This window comes from Phoca vitulina, unplaced genomic scaffold, assembly GCF_004348235.1.
Source record: "Phoca vitulina isolate PV1807 unplaced genomic scaffold, GSC_HSeal_1.0 scaffold52, whole genome shotgun sequence".
Classification (NCBI taxonomy): domain Eukaryota; kingdom Metazoa; phylum Chordata; class Mammalia; order Carnivora; family Phocidae; genus Phoca; species Phoca vitulina.
In genome coordinates, this window is record NW_022589755.1 from 6,168,718 (window position 1) to 6,185,561 (window position 16,844).

Below are 16,844 nucleotides of genomic sequence, written 5' to 3' on the forward strand. Positions count from 1 at the left end.
GACTCTTGGTCTCAGTGGTCAGTTTGAGCCCCACGTTGGGTATAGATATTACTTAAAAGTAAAATCTTAAAAAAAAAAAAAAAATGAGGGGCACCTGGGTGGCTCAGTTGGTTGGGCATCTGCCTGGCTCAGGTCATGATCTCAGGGTCCTGGGATCGAGTTCTGGGTTGGGCTCCCTGCTCAACGGGGAGCCTGCTTCTCTCTCTCCCTCTGCACCTCACCCCTGCTCGTGCTCTCTCTCTCAAATAAAATCTTTTTAAAAAATGAAAGCCACCGCACAGTATTAGCAAGAACATTAACTGCAGTAAATAGAGGATTGCTAATTCTTCCCTTCTTTTTAATATATTTGTTGTATATCATAAGTATTTGTAGCTCACATTTGGTGAGTACTTACTATGTGCTGGGCACTCAGTTCAAAGTGCTTCTTTACATCTATTTATTTATCCTCACAACAGCGCTCTGAGGTAGGTAATTGTCTTGTGCCCATTTTACAGATGAGGATGCTGAGGCCCTAGGAGGTCCCATGACTCTCCCCAGAACACTCAGGTAGCACGTGTCAGAGCTGGGATTTAACTCAGCCAACTGGCTCGGGTCTACCTCTGAATTCCCATGTTCTCAACTACTGTGTTTTCATGAAACTCGGGTACACATTTTCTAATCACTCTTTATGGATAAAGAGATGTATTTATTTGGGGAGAGGGAGCTTACAATGTGATTTCAACTTTAGGACTCAGATAAACCATGTTCAGATGTCTGGGACTTTGCTGCAACCCAGTAGTAGGAAGTATTGCTACTTGTTACTTTCTACTTAACTCCTTGTTACCTCTAAGTGTGAACTTGCTGATGTCTGCTGAGACCTGCAGCAAAGGGCTGACAAGGTTGACATTGCTAGTTTCTCTTGGGTGTGAACTCTCTGGTGCTGACTGAGATGGGCACTGAGGCCAAAGGCTTTCCCACACACCCTACAGGCATAAGGCTTCTCCCCAGTGTGAACTCTCTCATGCTGCATCAGATTTGCTTTCTGAGCAAAGGCTTTCCCACATTCAGCACACACGTAAGGCTTCTCCCCGGTATGAATTCTCTGGTGAACAGAAAGGCACGAGCTCTGGCTGAAGGCTTTCCCGCATTCCTGACAAACATAAGGCTTTTCTCCGGTGTGAATTCTCTGGTGAACAGAAAGGCATGAGCTCTGGCTGAAGGCTTTCCCGCATTCCTGACAAACATAAGGCTTTTCTCCGGTATGAACTCGCTGGTGAACAGAAAGGCATGAGCTCTGGCTGAAGGCTTTCCCACATTCCTGACAAACATAAGGCTTTTCTCTGGTGTGAACTCTCTGGTGTTGAATGAGTTGAGCACCCATGCTGAAGGTTTTCCCACAGTCACTGCATTTGTGGGGTTTCTCACCTGTGTGATCTCTCTGATGCTTAGAAAGGCACGAGCTCTGATGGAATGATTTTCCACATTCGTTACACTCAAAGGACTTCTTTCTAGCATGAGCTCTCTGATGCTGAGTAAGGTAGTTACTGTGGGCAACGGCTTTGTCACATTTGTTACACTGAAGGAGTTTCTCTGCAGTGTGAATTAACCAGTGTTCTGAGAGATGTGCACTTTCACTGAAGGTCTTTCCACATTCATTACATTTAAAGGGGTGCTTGCTCTTGTGGACAGACTGATGTTTGGTGAGGGAAGTGCTGTGGATGAAGGCCTTCCCACAGTCCCCACATTCATACCGCCGCGCCCCAGAGTGGATGCTCTGGTGGCGAATGAGCTGTGTACTTTGGCCAAAGGCTTTTCCACACTGGTTACACTCAAAGGGCTTCACCCTGGTGTGAACCCTCTCGTGCTGAGTCAGGTATTTGCTGTGGCTAAAGGTTTTCTCGCATTTATCACACTTAAAGTGCTTCTCGCCGATTCTTGGTTGCTCTCTCTGCTCTGAGTCCTGATTCAGGATCCTCCTGCTCTCACCAAGTCCTTGTTTTTCTCTGGTGTGAACAGTCTGGTGGCAAGTTAGGGTGGAGCTGCAGATGAAGCGCTCACCACACTCCTGACACTCATACGGGGTCTCCACATTGTGCATTTTCTGGTGTTGGACAAGGTGTTCATTGTGGCTGAAAGTTTCCTTGCATTTGGCACAGCTGTAGGGTTTTTCTGTGGCATGGATGGACTGGTGTCGAATCAGGTGGGAGGCCCGGCTGAAACTCTTGATGCATTTGTCACATTTATAGGGCCGATAACCAGTGTGAATCCTCTGATGTTCATTAAGGTGAGTGTTCCGGTAGAAGGCTTTCCCACACTCACTGCATTTGTAAGGCTTCTCTCCACTGTGAACCCTCTGGTGGATCTTTAGGGTTGAGATATTCCTGAAGGGTTTCCCACACTGATCACACTTGTAAGGCTTTTCTCCAGTGTGAACAGACTGGTGTTCAACAAGCAGCAAACTCTGCCTGAAGGTCTCCCCGCATTCCTGACGCTCAGAGGGCGTGTTCGCAGCATGGATTTTCTGGTGTTGGAGGAGGTATTTATGGAAGTTGAAGGTCGCCTCGCATTTGGAACATTCATAGCATTTCCGGGTATGGGTCTTCTGATGCTGAGTAAGATGAAAGGTTAGGCTGAAACTCTTGCCGCACTCGCTACATCTGTAGGACTGACCCCCCGTGTGGGTTTTCTGATGCTCAGCAGGCTGTAAGCCGAGACCTGATGGCTGGTCACCATCTTGATTCTTAGATGGGTTTTCTCCAGTGTGAATTTTCTGATGCCACAGAAGGTGTGTATTCTGACTGAAAGTTTCCCCATACTTGGTATACACACAGGATTTGTAGCCTGTGTGAGTCATTGGAGGCACAAAGAGGCAAGAACTCTGGCTGAAACATTCCTCGTACTCTTGATGTACAGTGGGTTTCTCTCTAGTATGAATAATCCAGTGCTGGATAAGGTGGTAACTCTGGCTGAAGCTCTTCCCACATTCACTACATTTATACAGTTTCTCCCCTTCCTGGAGAGTCTCCTGCCGGCTCTGGTCTAAGTCACAGCCAAAGTCACTCCCATGTTCCGGAGATATAGCTGGTGCCAGGCTCTTTTCAGGAAGACTGTGAATCACAGAATCCTCTCCTGTGGAAAGGAGAGACTCAGGACCAAGGTCTCTCTTGAGTTCGTGACTCCTGCATTCTATGGGACTTTCCTTGTTGGTAACAAAGTCAGACCTCTGAAAACTTTCTGGATCCCCTAGGATACTATCTAACCAACTCTCACCTACACAGGCTTTCCCCCAACTGGAGTTCCAGAGGCCATCCTTGGAAAACGTCTCCACGATCTCCTGGGAGAGTCCTTCTTCCAAGAAGTCGTGGTCCAGAAGACCGTTCTTGACCTCAGCTGTGTCTGAAAGAGAGAGAAAGTGCAGATGTCTCCTGTTCCCAAGGGTAAAAAAGTCTGGAGCTGCAGGGTGAGAACACAGACGAGGGAGAACGGGTGATGGCTCCTCAGTAAGCCTGTCCTCAAGGTGATGAAGGAGAAGGGGCCGAAGTCGTGACCTGGCTGGAACTAGCACCACAGGAAACAGCCCATTTCCAGGACAGTTAAGCGGGGAACTGGGCAGCCACAGGGGCTCCACTGGGAAAGGGAGCCTCTCAGCGGATACTCTCTGCCATTACCCCCATCAGCTATGGCCTGCTTCCAGGAGAAGGGCACTGTTCAACAGGGAAAGAGATACAAATGACAGTAACGCAGCACCGTTATTACCAGCGGAGGACAGATTGGGTTGGTAAAGGCACGGCTACATGTGCGTGGAAACAGCATACGTTGTTGAGGTGGCCGGATTCTGTGCCTGGGCTGGTCACCTATGCACAAACACTGGTGTGCTCGACAGGAAGCTACAGAGGGTCCACATTCATGAGCTCACAAGCAGTGAGCCAAGAACAGAGCTGCATCCTGACTGGGTGGTGGAGGCTGAGACCGAGCCATGCGGCCAACCCCGTGATCTCTGATTCAGGGGCCCTTCTCGTGTTAATGATCTGACCATGAGAACAGCCTCCTGTGCCCCAGGCAAGGCCCCTGTCTCTGCCTTTTCCCACTGGGGACATCTCAACCAGGTGAATACCCTCACTGCCTAACCTGCTCCCCCCGGAGGAACCATGGCCTAGGAGAGACCCGAACAAATGTTCTTGGCTGCATTAAGGCCTGGGCTTGCGTTATTCACAGATGCAGCCCCCCACTATGCCCTGTGGGATGGACCTGTGCAAAGAGGGGTGAAACAGACCGGGGGTTCACAGGGCTCAACAGGCACAAGGCAGGAAGGTGGACAGACTGAATCAGGGCCTGGAAGGCCACCTCCTGCTCAGCCTGAAAAGATGGAAGAGGGGACAGAGGAAAGGCACCAGAACAGCCGCATGCTGAACACTGATGTAGATGGAGACGAGACAGGCCGGCAGAGGGAGGGTCCCAACCTGCCAGTATGAGTGGACAGAAGCCAGCACATGGCAGAGCGACACTCATCAGTCCAGGGTCAAGATGTCTGGATAAACATTCTGGATCTGGACGGAAGTTCCAAAGACAGACGGCACACAAGGGGCCATGTGGCACGGGCCCACCGCCCTCCCCTCCCTGCCCACTCACCAGGGCCCGCCGATTCTGGGCTTTCTCTCACCAGGACCTTCAGCTCCTCGGTGCCATCTGGATGGGAGGTCAGTTTGGGTTTGGAGGGGTCTGTAGGCAGAGAAGAGCACTGTCATCAACTAGGACATGGAAGACCAGCCAGCTGCGTAGCGGGAACCTCCTGGCTCTCCTGCCTAGCCAATGCTTTATCCAGCGTACTGCTCCTGAGGGCCAGACGCTGCACTGGGCGACTCCAGGGACACCTGCCCTGCTGGGTTCCCAGTCCAGTGGAGGAGAGGGACCCAGACAGTCACAATCTAGGGTGATCAGAGCTGTGACATCCGGGGCTGGGGATACAAAGGACTTGCAGCAGCTCTTGAGGAATGAGCGGTGTGCCAGGTGGAGAGGCTCGTACTTCCTCAGCCATCCATGGCTCACGCATTCACCCAGGGAGCGCGCATCACCTGAGGCCTCCACAGGCCGGGCCTGGGATGGAGCATGCCGGGTTCCCACAGCCCAGTCGGCCCCACGCTCTGCCCTCTGCAAACTAACTGCTCGAGCAAGGGAACAGAGTCATAATACCGGGGGTCCGAGCTACAGTGGAAGAAAAGCCCCTTCTGGCTTGAAAATGAAAGGGCCGTGAGCCAAGCAACGCAGCTGCCTCTAGAAGCTGGAAAGGGGCAAAGAAACACTCTTCCCTGGAGCCTCCAAAAGGATCGAGCCCTGCCAACACACTGATTTTAGCCCCATCAGACCCGTTTCATACTTCCGACCTCCAGAGCTATAAGAATTGTTTTAAGCTGCTGTGTTCGTGGCATGAGTAAGAGCAGCCATAGGAAGCTAATACGCTGCTCGGGTGTACACACACGTGTGCAGGGGAGTCAAGGGAAACATGCATTTATTGCGGGCCATAGTTTAAAAATAGAAAAGACAGAGAGGTCTGAGCCAAGCTGCTTCTGTAGCACACATTGGGCAGAGTTGAGAGAAAATCTGCAAGGCTGGCCCTTGGCTGGTGTCTGGGCACCTGGATTTGAGGAGGGTGGCAGATTTCCCGAACCAAGATGAGCTGTGCCCCAAGGGTCATGCTGAACACCTGCTTTCCTGCTGGGAGTCTAGAATTCTGGTACATTCCAGGCAGAGCGCGCCTCTGTGACCAGCCCCCAATAAAAATTATGGGCACGGAGTCTCTTTAACGAGCGTCCCTGGTAGACATTTCACATGTGTTGTCACCTCGGTACGCATCCTGTGGGAGTCCACAGGCAGAGGGCTCTGGAAGCTGGCTCTGGTTTCCCCTTTGCTGCCCATGCTGGGTCTTTTCTCTGTAATATGTCGTGGCCGGGAGTACTACATGCTGAGTCCTGCGAGTCCTCCTCGTGCACCACCAAACACAGGGTGCTTGTGGGGACCTCAGCATAGCTGAGATGGTGACTTCCCCTCTGTGGACCTCGATTTCAGAAGGGCCCACAAAACAGGGAGTCAGACTTCCTCGTGGGGGGACGGTAGGATTAAAGGGCAGTTCTCAGCACTGACCCAGTGTGAGACCCGGCTCCTGACTCAGCTGCTCCTGCATTTACTGAGCCGCCGCTCAGTGAGTCCCCACGGCAAGTACAGACTGTTCCAGACACTGGGGATATACCCGTGGGCAGCATGGGTGGACAGTCCCCGCCCTCAGGGGGCACCCGTCCCATCGGCAGGAGACAGAGCATCAAATGAGCAGTTAGCAAGTGCGGGGGTGGTGGGTGAGCAGAGCAGGAAACAGAGGAGGACTTGCTCACAGGCCGTCCTGGGGGCAGGGAGGGGACGGGTCTTCTAGCAGAGGGGAAGGCAGATGCAAGGACTCTGCCTGTCAGCTCTACAACGACGAAGAGGAAAGTGCTGACGAGGCCAGAGCAGCAGGTGGGGGTGATCAGGGTTTCTCAACCTTGGCACTCCTGACATTTGGGGTCGGATAATCCTCGGCTGTAGGGGCTGTCCTTGCATTCCAGGACATGTGGCAGCAAGCCTGGGCTCTACCCACGAGATGCCAGGCACATACCCCCCACTCCCAAGTGCTGATAATCAGCAAGGGCATTGCCAATGTCCCTGGAGGGGGGTTTGTGGCCAGAACTGGCCAGCTGAGCACTGTTGGGCCACGTCATGCTGGTTCTCTGGCGCTCAGGAGCCGGGAGTTTATCCTGGGGGACAGGAGCCACTGAGCAGGGCAGTGACCAGGCCCCCGGGGCTAGAGTGGACACTCACTCAGCAGGAATAGGTTCTGGTAGTTGTCCAGCGCTGTGTCCCAGAACAGGTCCCCCTGGTCCAGCCCCAGGTGCTCCCAGTCCTCCAATGTGAAGTCCATGGCTGCATCCCCTAGGGGCACAAATTCCTGAAATGTGACATGCTGTCAGTGACACCGAGACTGGGGTCAGGGAAGGACCCAATGGCTCACTCCGAGCACCTCCGTGCTCTCAACATACCAGGCCTTTGACAAAAATCATCTCCTGGGAGCCCTGAGACATAAGAGACTGGGCATCCCCATATTTTATAGGCGAGATATGGAATCTTGGACAGGGGATGTGAGGTCCCCTCAAGGTCACACAGGCAGGACTTAAATCCACGTCTGCCTGTTGCTAAAATCTATTTACTGTGGCTCTTGCTTTTGAGTGTTCATTCAAGATTTTAAGTTATTATGGAAATTTTCAGACATATACAGAAGTAGAGATTTGCATGTAACAGACCACCATGTACCCATCACCTGACCTCAACCCGTTAACATTGGTCTATTTTGTTCATTAGTTTTTTTGCGGGCGGGACAAAATATTTCAAAATGAATCCCAGGCAGCATCTGATTTCCCCTGTGAATACTTCAATATTTACAACAGAACTCCTTAATCACTGAATACCTAGATCATATTCAAAGTCTGAATGCAGATTTGTCTGACATCTCAATGGTGGTTTTTTCCTTTTTAATTGTAAAAAAAAAATAAATAAATAAAAATGCCACTTCATCCAGTGGCATTAAACGCATTCACATTATGCAGCCATCACCAGAACTCTCTTCACCTTGCAGAACTGAAACTCTGTCCCCTTTAACCACCATCTCCCCACCCCCAGCCCCAGCCCAGCCCCTGGCATCACCGATCTGCTTTCTGTCTATGATTTGACCACTATGGGTTCAATGGTATGTTTTTCTGGCTGGCTTGTTTGAATCAGAAGCCAAAGTGGCCCATGCCCTGCACTGGGCTGACATGGCTCTGAAGGTTTTTAATCTACAGCTGTACCCTCTACCCTCTTCATTCTCCACCATCCCGACTGAAGGTCCCACATTGTAGACGTGGCGATTCCTCTCGCTGTCATCTGGCTGCTCCTCGGCTCACCGCATCTCTCAGAAACTGCTTGGTAAGCGGCCTGATTAGATTCAGTACGACTTCTGAGGGGAAGCAAGAGCCCTCATAGGTGGTGCTGGGTCCATTTTGGGCTGCATGACGGCCTGAGGCACCCAAATGTCCAACTGTAAGTGACATCATCTTTCTTAATTTGAAAACTTCCTAGTGAATACGTACTTAGAATAAACCCTCAAATACTCGAAAAGTATTGATAATAAAGGGCCAGCCTTGGGGCGCCTGGGTGGCTCAGCTGGTTAAGCATCTTACTCTTAATCTCAGCTCAGGTCTTGATCTCAAGGTCATGATTTCAAGCTCTGTGTTGGGCTCCACGCTGGGTGTGGAATCTACTTAAAAAAGGGTCGGGGAGGGCGCCTGGGTGGCTCAGTTGGTTAAGCGATTGCCTTCGGCTCAGGTCATGATCCTGGAGTCCCTGGATCGAGTCCCGCATCGGGCTCCCTGCTCGGCGGGGAGTCTGCTTCTCCCTCTGACCCTCCCCCCTCTCATGTACTCGCTCTCTCTCATTCTCTCTCTCTCAAATAAATAAATAAAATCTTTAAAAAAAAAAAAAAAGGGTCGGGGAGGCACCTGGGTGGCTCAGTTGGTTAAGCATCTGCCTTTGGCTCAGGTCATGATCCCGGGGTCCTGGGATTGAGCCCCACATCGGGCTCTCTGCTCAGCAGGGAGTCTGCTTCTCCCTCTGTCCCTCACCCCTCTCTCACTCTCTCAAATAAATAAAATCTTTAAAAAAAAAAAAAGTGCCAGCCTTACCCCAAGCACCCCGTCTCCAGGAGGACCCATGGATGGCTCTCTGGTGTGCTCTCTCCACACTGCTATCAATGCACACACAGGCATGGGGTTTTTTTAAAGATTTATTTATTCATTTGAGAGAGAGAGAGGGAGAGGGCATGAGGGGGAGGGGCAGAGAGAGAGGGAGTAAGACTCTCAAGCAAACTCCATGCTGAGAGCAGAGCCCGATGCAGGGCTCGATCCCATGACCATGAGATCATGACCTGAGCCAAAACCAAGAGTCAGACACGTAACCGACTGCACCACCCAGGTGCCCCTACAGGCATGTTTTACCTAAGAACAGAACCTGAGTCTCTGGTTGGGCTTGGCACTTGGCCCCGCTACCTTCCCTGTGGATGACCACTGGCAAGTAAGTCACATGCCCCTTCTGAACCCTGATTCCTACCCCATTAGTAAGATGGGACTAATGAGCCCCATGGCATGAATCGCTGCACCAAGAAGCGACTGAGTCCTCCTACCACGTAGAAAGGACCCAACCAAAGGGACCAAAGGACAGTTCCACACCTCTCCATCCCCATCACAGGTCTCAGCCAGGAGTCCTCACTCACCAACTCCTTGAAAGCAGGATTGTCCACAATTTACAGAAGGTAAGACTGAGGCCCAGAGAATCAAATTCACCTGCCCCGAGTCACACACTCGCTAAGTGGGGGCAAAGGAGCGAGAGCCCCCTGTCTGTGTGATCCTAGGAAGCCAACTAGTTAGAGGCATGACTCTGTATTCTGTCAGACCCCCAAATCAAATTCTGGTTCTGCTATTTATTAACCACGGGACCTTGTTATTCCCTGTCTCTAAGGCCCTGTTTCCTCATCTCTAAAATACTGCTGCTGTGGGGACGCAGTGAGCCGAGGACCGTCTCCACAGCACAACCCATCGTCCAGGGACCACCGAGCACCTGCTCTGAGCCTGCCTCATGCCAGGCACATGGCAGAGCAGAGAAGAGTCTAGCTCTTATGGAAGTTAGTCTGGGTGTGTCATATTGATATTTGTGGAAAATGCTTTGTAAAACTCTTAACAGTCAACACACACACGTGGGTATGTTAAAAAAATGCTCATCTTCAAAGGATGATAGGAAGGAACTGATCTTATACTGAAAATTGGTGAATAAGAGGAAAGAATCAAGCATTTATCCCACCTCTGCTATATGAACTGTACCAGTGGGTTACCAAATAGAAGATGAAAGGAGGTATCTTTTTTTTTTTAGAGTGAGAGAGTGCATGCAGCAGGGGAGGGGCCGAGGGAGAGGGCGATAGAATCTCAACAGGCTCCACGCTCAGTGCAGAGCCCAACGCAGGGCTCAGTCTCAAAACCCTGAGATCATGACCTGAGCCAAAACCAAGAGTCAGACACTTAACCAACTGAGCCACCCAGGAACCCCAAGGAGATATCTTTTTATAAGAGTATTCCAACTAATGAAAAGGAAGGAATTAGAGCACCACCATCTTGCAAGCCCTGAGGAATGCTGAGATGAGAAGGCAGTAAGTATCAATTCCTGCCAGGATCACAAAAAGAGAGAACCGGACATTCTGGGCCTCCCGAGTTCTTTTTGTTTTTAAGTTATCCAATCATTTTCTTTAACGATTTTATTTATTTTTTGACAGAGAGGGAGAGCACAAGCAGGGGGAGCAGCAGAGGGAGAGGGAGAAGCAGGCTCCCCCTTGAGCAGGGAGCCCAACGTGGGGCCCGATCCCAGGACCCCGGGATCATGACCCAAGCCGAAGGCAGACACTTAACCAACTGAGCCACTCAGGCATCCCTCCAAGTTCTGACAAAAGGACTGGCTGAGGCTGATCAAGCCTCTGAATCCAGCCACCAACTGGGAGTGTGCTGAATAGCACCAAAAGTAAGTAACCAGCAAAAAAAAAACCAAAACAGACTGGGAGAAATTCTACAGGTCAAACAGCCCTGGTTCTTCAATGGACAAGCTATTAAGACAGAACGGGATAGAGGAGGAACCTGTATGTTAAGAAACCCCTAAAAGAAAGGCATTAAAAAAAGAGAAGGGGCAACAGGGACATGCATTTGGGTGATAAAACTATTGTTCAAAAAACCAGAAGGAAGGGGCACCTGGGTGGCTCAGTCGGTTGGGTGTCCAGCTCTTGATTTCTGCTCAGGTCATGATCTCAGGGTTGTGGCATGGAGTCCAGCATCAGGCTTAATGCTGGGCATGGAGTCTGCTTGAGACTGTCTCTCCCTCTGCCTCTCCCCCCTCACTTCTCTAAAAAAGGAAGTGATGACTACAAAAATCAGGTTATTTATGGGTACGTGAGAGGGCTGGAATGCAGCCCACAAAGGGCCTCCAGGATGGCCAAGGTCTCACTCTTGACCTGGTTGGTGTTTGCCTTCATTAAGTCATTCATTTGATGTGCACGGGTTTCTGCATTTGTGCTTTATTTTACAACGAAGATTTCGGGGCACCTCAGTGGCTCAGTTGGTTGAGCATCCGACTCCTGATCTCAACTCAGATCTTGATTTCAGGGTCATGAGTTCAGGCCCCGTGCTGGGCTCCGCACTGGGCATGGAGCCTACTTAAAAAAAAAAAAATACAACAGAAAGATTTCTCAAAAATTAAGCGTATTAATTAAGCATATTCTAAACAGGATGCTCCTTCTGGAAAAAGATAAAAGGTGGAAGGGCACAGGCAGGGAGACGAGCAAAAAGATGAATTCCATGATCCAGGTGAGAAATGAGACAGGGATGGAGAGTGGGGTGACAGGACGAGATGTAGACATTTTGATGATGGTGCTGACAACATTTCCTAAGAGATCAAATGTAGCGGTGAAAGACAGAGAGGAGCCCAGACATCTCTAAGATTTTAGCCTGAGCAACCAGAAGGATAGAGCTGCAGCTTCTGGAGACGTGGGAGAAGCAGGTTTCCAGGCAGAGTCTTGAGTTTGGTCTGGTGCAAGGTAAGTTTGAGATACCCTTTTAGACCTTAGACATAACGGTCCCCCAAAGACATCCATGTTCTAATCCCCAGAACCCACAACTGTTACCTTGTACGGCAAAGGGGACTTCACAGGTGTGACACGTTAAGGATCCTGAGATGGGGAGGTTCTCCCGGATGATCAAGGTGAGCCCTAATTGTCATGACCAATATCCTTATAAGAGGCAGAAGGAGTCAAAGGAGGGAGAAGGCAAGGTGATGAAGGAAGCAGAGGTGAGAGGGATGTGACCATGAGTCAAGGAACACAGGCCCCTCTAGAAGCTGCAAGAGGCCTGGAAGGGATTCTCCCCCACAGCCTCCAAAAGGAAGGGGCCCTGCGGACACCCTGACTTCAGATTTCTAGCCTCCAGAACTAAGACAATACATTTCTGTCGTCCAAGGCACTTTGTTACAGCAGCCCTCCCAAGCAGACACGCTCTTACCCCCCCGTAACATGGGAGCTACATGGCGGCAGGGACCACATCAGCTGGTTCCCTAGTGTGTCGATACAGCGCCTAGAACAAAGCCTACCTGTAGGAGGCACGTGGGGGCGTGCAGTTCTGACAGCTGTTTCGGGACAAGGCTGGAGCCAAGAGGTAGTGGGGCTGAGAGATGGGGACGATAAACTGGGTCTTGGTCACACTGGGTGAGCTGGCGGATCAAGCCAGCACCCCCGCTGGCCTTTTCGGTTATGTGCCCTACAGAATCTACTGACAGTTTAAACTGGGTTGAGTCGAGTGTTCTGTTATTTGTAGTTGAAACTGTTCCTGTCTATACCCTGTCGGAAGGGATTAGCCAAAGAGGTTTTCTCACCAGGAGCCAGATTAGAGAGTCCCAAGAAGCTTCCTTTCCTGGACTCCTCGACTTTGCCGGACAGCAGCACCCCTGGAAATAGTGGTGGAGGGTGCGGGAAGACCCTGGACTTGATTCGTGGGGCACTGGGGAGCCACAGCGAGTCTTATACTGGCCAGTGACAAGGTCAGAGCATGCATTCATTCATTCAACAGTCATTTCTCCTGTGTGCCAGACCCTCTGAGGATGCTGGAGGCACAGAGGTGTCAGGCCCTGTCCTTGGCCTGGAGGGGACATTCAGGGATGCTGATAGCATAAGGAGATAGGGCTGTGACACAGGGCGGTATCCAGGGCTGTGGCCAGGAAAGGGCGTGAAAACATTGCCTTGGATCAGGGAAAGCTGCCTGGTCGGGTGAGATATTCAAGTTGGATCATTAAGGATAAACAGGTATTACCAGGTAGAGGAAGGTTTTCTTTCATCATTCAAGCAACACCTCAAGAACTCCTGTGTACCAGGCCTGTGCTGTTCCCTGGGGGCCCAGAGGTGAGTCCCAATCAGTGCCCATCCCCAAGGAGCACCTTGTCTGGTGGGGTGGACAGACGGGCAGGAACAACCACATCCAGGTGGATCTGTGCTATGGTGGAGGCAGCAGGGGGCGCTATGGGAGAGCAGAGCCAGGAAGAGCTGACTGCCCAGAGAATGTGGGGGGGACTGAGCTGTGTCTTGAAGGCTGTGTAAGACTTACCAGCCAGAGATGGCGGGTAGGGTATTCTGGCAGAGGATGGAGCCTGAGCAAAGGCTGGGAATCTGGAAAGTACAGTGTAACATTTTACCACCAGGCCAAGAAAGGAGTTTTGGTTACTTAGGGAGACAGAGAAGATGCCGTGGAAGGTGGTGGGACTCAGATCATGCAGGATTGTGCTGAGAAATGTGGATTTTATCCTATAAGCAGCAAGGATTCCTGGAAGGGTACTGCACAGGGGAGCGATAGTATAAAGAGAGGATCACTTGGGGGCCACCAGAGGACAATGAGCCCAGAATAAAGGCAGGCCAGCTGTGCAGGCTTTGGGGATGACTGATTAGGACAGAGGGGCCCTCAACTCACCTCAGTCACAGCCAACTAGGGCCCAGCAGCTGGAGGTCTCGTTTAAGCTCCCTCTCCTTCCCTTCCATGTTCCCCACTGGCAGGGCTGCAGGAGGGACAAGGGAGCTGGGGCAAAGTCTCCCTTCCTCCAAGGGTTGACTCCCTGGCCATGCTGGATGAACCCCCAAAATGTCCCGAAGTAGGAGGATCAGGCTGGGGGCGCCTGGGTGGCTCAGTCAGTTGGGCGTCTGCCTTTGGGGGGGGAAAAAAAAGGAGGATCAGGCTGAACGTGAGGCTCCCTGCAGGAATCACAACAACAACTTTGTTTTTATTGAAACTACCCCAGCCCCTCCTTTCCACTGTGCATCAGAACCTACAAAGCAACTTCATAACTGTTCCTGGCACTTGTTACAGTCAGTAGATATATGTTTGGGAGAGGTGCCCATTAAGGTGGTGGGACCTTCCCTCTTGCTCACTACTGTGTCTCAGGCCCAGCACAGTAGAGACTTTTTACACGTTTTTTTGACAGAACACAATGTCTAATTGAAACCCTGGGATGACCTTTCTGGGATTTCTGATCTGTCATCTCTAGGATCTCACCCAGGTGAGTTGGCCTCCAAAACCTGCTATTTCTACAACAAACAGCAAGATTTCTCCAACATTTTTTTTTTTAAACCATGACCCACAGTAACAAAGACAATATATACCGTTACTACTCATTCACACACATAACTAAACAAAAGCTTCATGAAATAATACTGAATCTTAAAAAATAGAATGTACCAGGATCTTTTCTATTCTGGTCTCTTCTATTTTACTTCATTTAAAAAAAAAAAAAAGATTATGGCCACTGCCCACTGAGCTATTTTCATGACCCATAATATACAAAACACTGTACCAGAGGGCTATTTACACATCGGTAGCCCTGCGAACTTCCTAATTGGCACATATCTATGGAGTGATGAAAATACCCCTATCATAAAGCAGCAGGATTGTCATAATGATGGGTCCACAAGTCTTAAGCCTCTGAAGCCAGATGTGCTTTGAAGTTCAGAAATTTTCAGATTTTTTGGACGGTGATATACCATATATACAATATATTTCTTTAAAATCACAGTGTAGGGGCACCTGGGTGGCTCAGTCGTTAAGCATCTGTCTTCGGCTCAGGTCATGATCCCAGGGTCCCGGGATCGAGCCCCGCATCGGGCTCCCTGCTCAGCGGGAAGCCTGCTTCTCCCTCTCCCTCTCCCCCTGCTTGTGTTCCTTCTCTCGCTATCTCTCTCTGTCAAATAAATAAAATCTAAAAAATAAATAAAAATAAATAAAAATAAAATCACAGCGTAGTGTGGGACAGGCAGCATTTTGTAATTGAACACGTCGATATTTCTAGAGTGACGGGTATAAATATTCACTCTAGGTAGGATAATTAAAGGTTATCACTCTTAGCAGTTCCAGTCAGGTCTGGACACCAAATTTATGGAAAAATATGATCTTCGGGGCTTTCCAGATTTTGATGGCAGATTAGGCAATGTGGCAGACTTGTAAGTGCTAACATTTACTCATCAGTGATTTTCCTCACATGACGGAGGTTAAGCCTCAACTTGTGAGTATAATTTGGTCCACAGCTGTGTTTTTTTGTTTTTGTTTTTCCCACAGTGTTGGCAGACAGGAGGTTTTGAAAGAAAATTATTTTAAGGAGTCTCAAACTTATTTCGCTTAGAAATTATATTTCCAGGGGCGCCTGGGTGGCTCAGTCGTTAAGCGTCTGCCTTCGGCTCAGGTCATGATCCCAGAGTCCTGGGATCAAGCCCCGCGTCGGGCTCTCTGCTCAGCAGAAAGCCTGCTTCTCCCTCTCCCACTCCCCCTGCTTGTGCTCCCTCTCTCGCTGTGTCTCTTTCTGTCAAATAAATAAATAAAATCTTTAAAAAAAAAAAAAAAAAGAAATTATATTTCCAGTGTCCAAAAAATCCTAGATTTGGCCTGCTGATCTGTCAGTTGGTGCCTACTTAAAGCGACCCCCCTTAGATGGGGCAAGTGCTCCCTGATGCCCCACAGCCCTCCTCCAGACAGGTTCTCTCCTTTAACTTATCTGCCTGACTCTCAGAGACATCTGAGCTTGAGACCTCCGTCTACAGTTTTCACATCACGTTCTGTCCATATCTCACACACTCTTGGAGCCATGGGACAGAAGAAACTGGAGCCCGACTGTGAAGCTCAAGGTCACCCAGCCTGTCAGAATAACTTGAGCCAAACAATTACAGGACTGAAAAATCTTGGGCCCTGGCGTTGGGAAGTCTTGCTGCTTCTTAGTGTGGGGCCATGGCTAGATCTAGGTCATTCACGCTCTCTGTGCCTGGTTTCCACATGTACAAAATGGGACAAATGAAACAGATCCACAGTCCCGTATCTGTTCATTCTAAAAACCAAAAAAGGTCTGAAAACCAGAACTTTATTCATAAACTGACAGCAAAACTGAACCCGAATCGCCACAGGATGCGTATACTGTGAAGATTCACGCCTTTCCCGGCAGAAATCATCAATTTCCAAGAATTGCCCCAGATCCCTCTGGGGTGTTGACTAACGATGAAATACGCACCCTTTTAACTTTCTAAACTCTGAAAATATGTGATTCCCGAGGTGCTGCCAAGGGAGCCGATAAAAGCGAGCAGCTGCACTTAGCGCTGCTGCGGAGATCACAGAAGGAAATCCGAGAACGGCGCGGCGGCTGGCACACAGGGGGCGCTCGAAGGTGAGATACTTCGACCTCCTGAAGAAGTCCTCCCATTCATTTATCCCTCGAGATTTGCCTCGCTTCAACTTCGAGCAACTCAACCCCTCCTTCGGCCTCAGACTCCTCACTCAAAATAAAATCTAACCGCTCCTCTCAAGGGCTCCGGTGAGGACTGGAAACCGTTTCAGCGAAAGCCCGGCCCAGAACAGGCTCTAAACAAGACAGCCTTCAAGACCTCACCTAGACACCTAACCGCCCAAGACGGCGCGCCCTTTGCCGAAATCGCCCCGTGAGCATTCCGTCACCCCCTCAGGAAGGACGAGGCCCCCAAGCCTCCGGAGTACTCAGCAACGCCAGCCTCGGCGTCTCCTCACCTGAAGACTGCAGTCCGCCGGATTAACAGACGCAACTCCCGCCGGGAAGGAGACGCTGACCCAACTTCTCTCACTCGCGCCTCGTAACCACTTCCGGCGTCGCATGAATTTCCTCAAACTACTCCACCCAGGACGCTCCGCGCCAGCTCGAGGACTCCGTTTCCCAGAAGACTGTGCGGG

General features: G+C 50.4%; 1 protein-coding gene across 3 annotated transcripts; it reads right to left on the reverse strand.

Moving 5' to 3' along the window:
• Nucleotides 1–208: 208 nt before the first annotated feature.
• Nucleotides 209–16,746, reverse strand: ZNF473 (zinc finger protein 473). Of its 3 annotated transcripts, none has more exons than XM_032388071.1 (5): nucleotides 16,665–16,746; nucleotides 13,581–13,807; nucleotides 6,826–6,936; nucleotides 4,609–4,698; nucleotides 209–3,375 (listed from the first exon to the last, which is right to left on the reverse strand). In XM_032388071.1, exons 3-5 carry the CDS (start codon nucleotides 6,923–6,925, stop codon nucleotides 809–811), a joined length of 2,757 nt encoding a protein of 918 aa, XP_032243962.1. In that variant the 5' UTR covers nucleotides 6,926–6,936; nucleotides 13,581–13,807; nucleotides 16,665–16,746; the 3' UTR covers nucleotides 209–808. The 3 variants fall into 3 exon arrangements, with proteins under 3 accessions (XP_032243962.1, XP_032243961.1, XP_032243960.1); XM_032388070.1 differs by having other exon boundaries at nucleotides 13,581–13,811; XM_032388069.1 differs by lacking the exon at nucleotides 13,581–13,807.
• Between the last annotated feature and the right edge of the window lie 98 nt (nucleotides 16,747–16,844).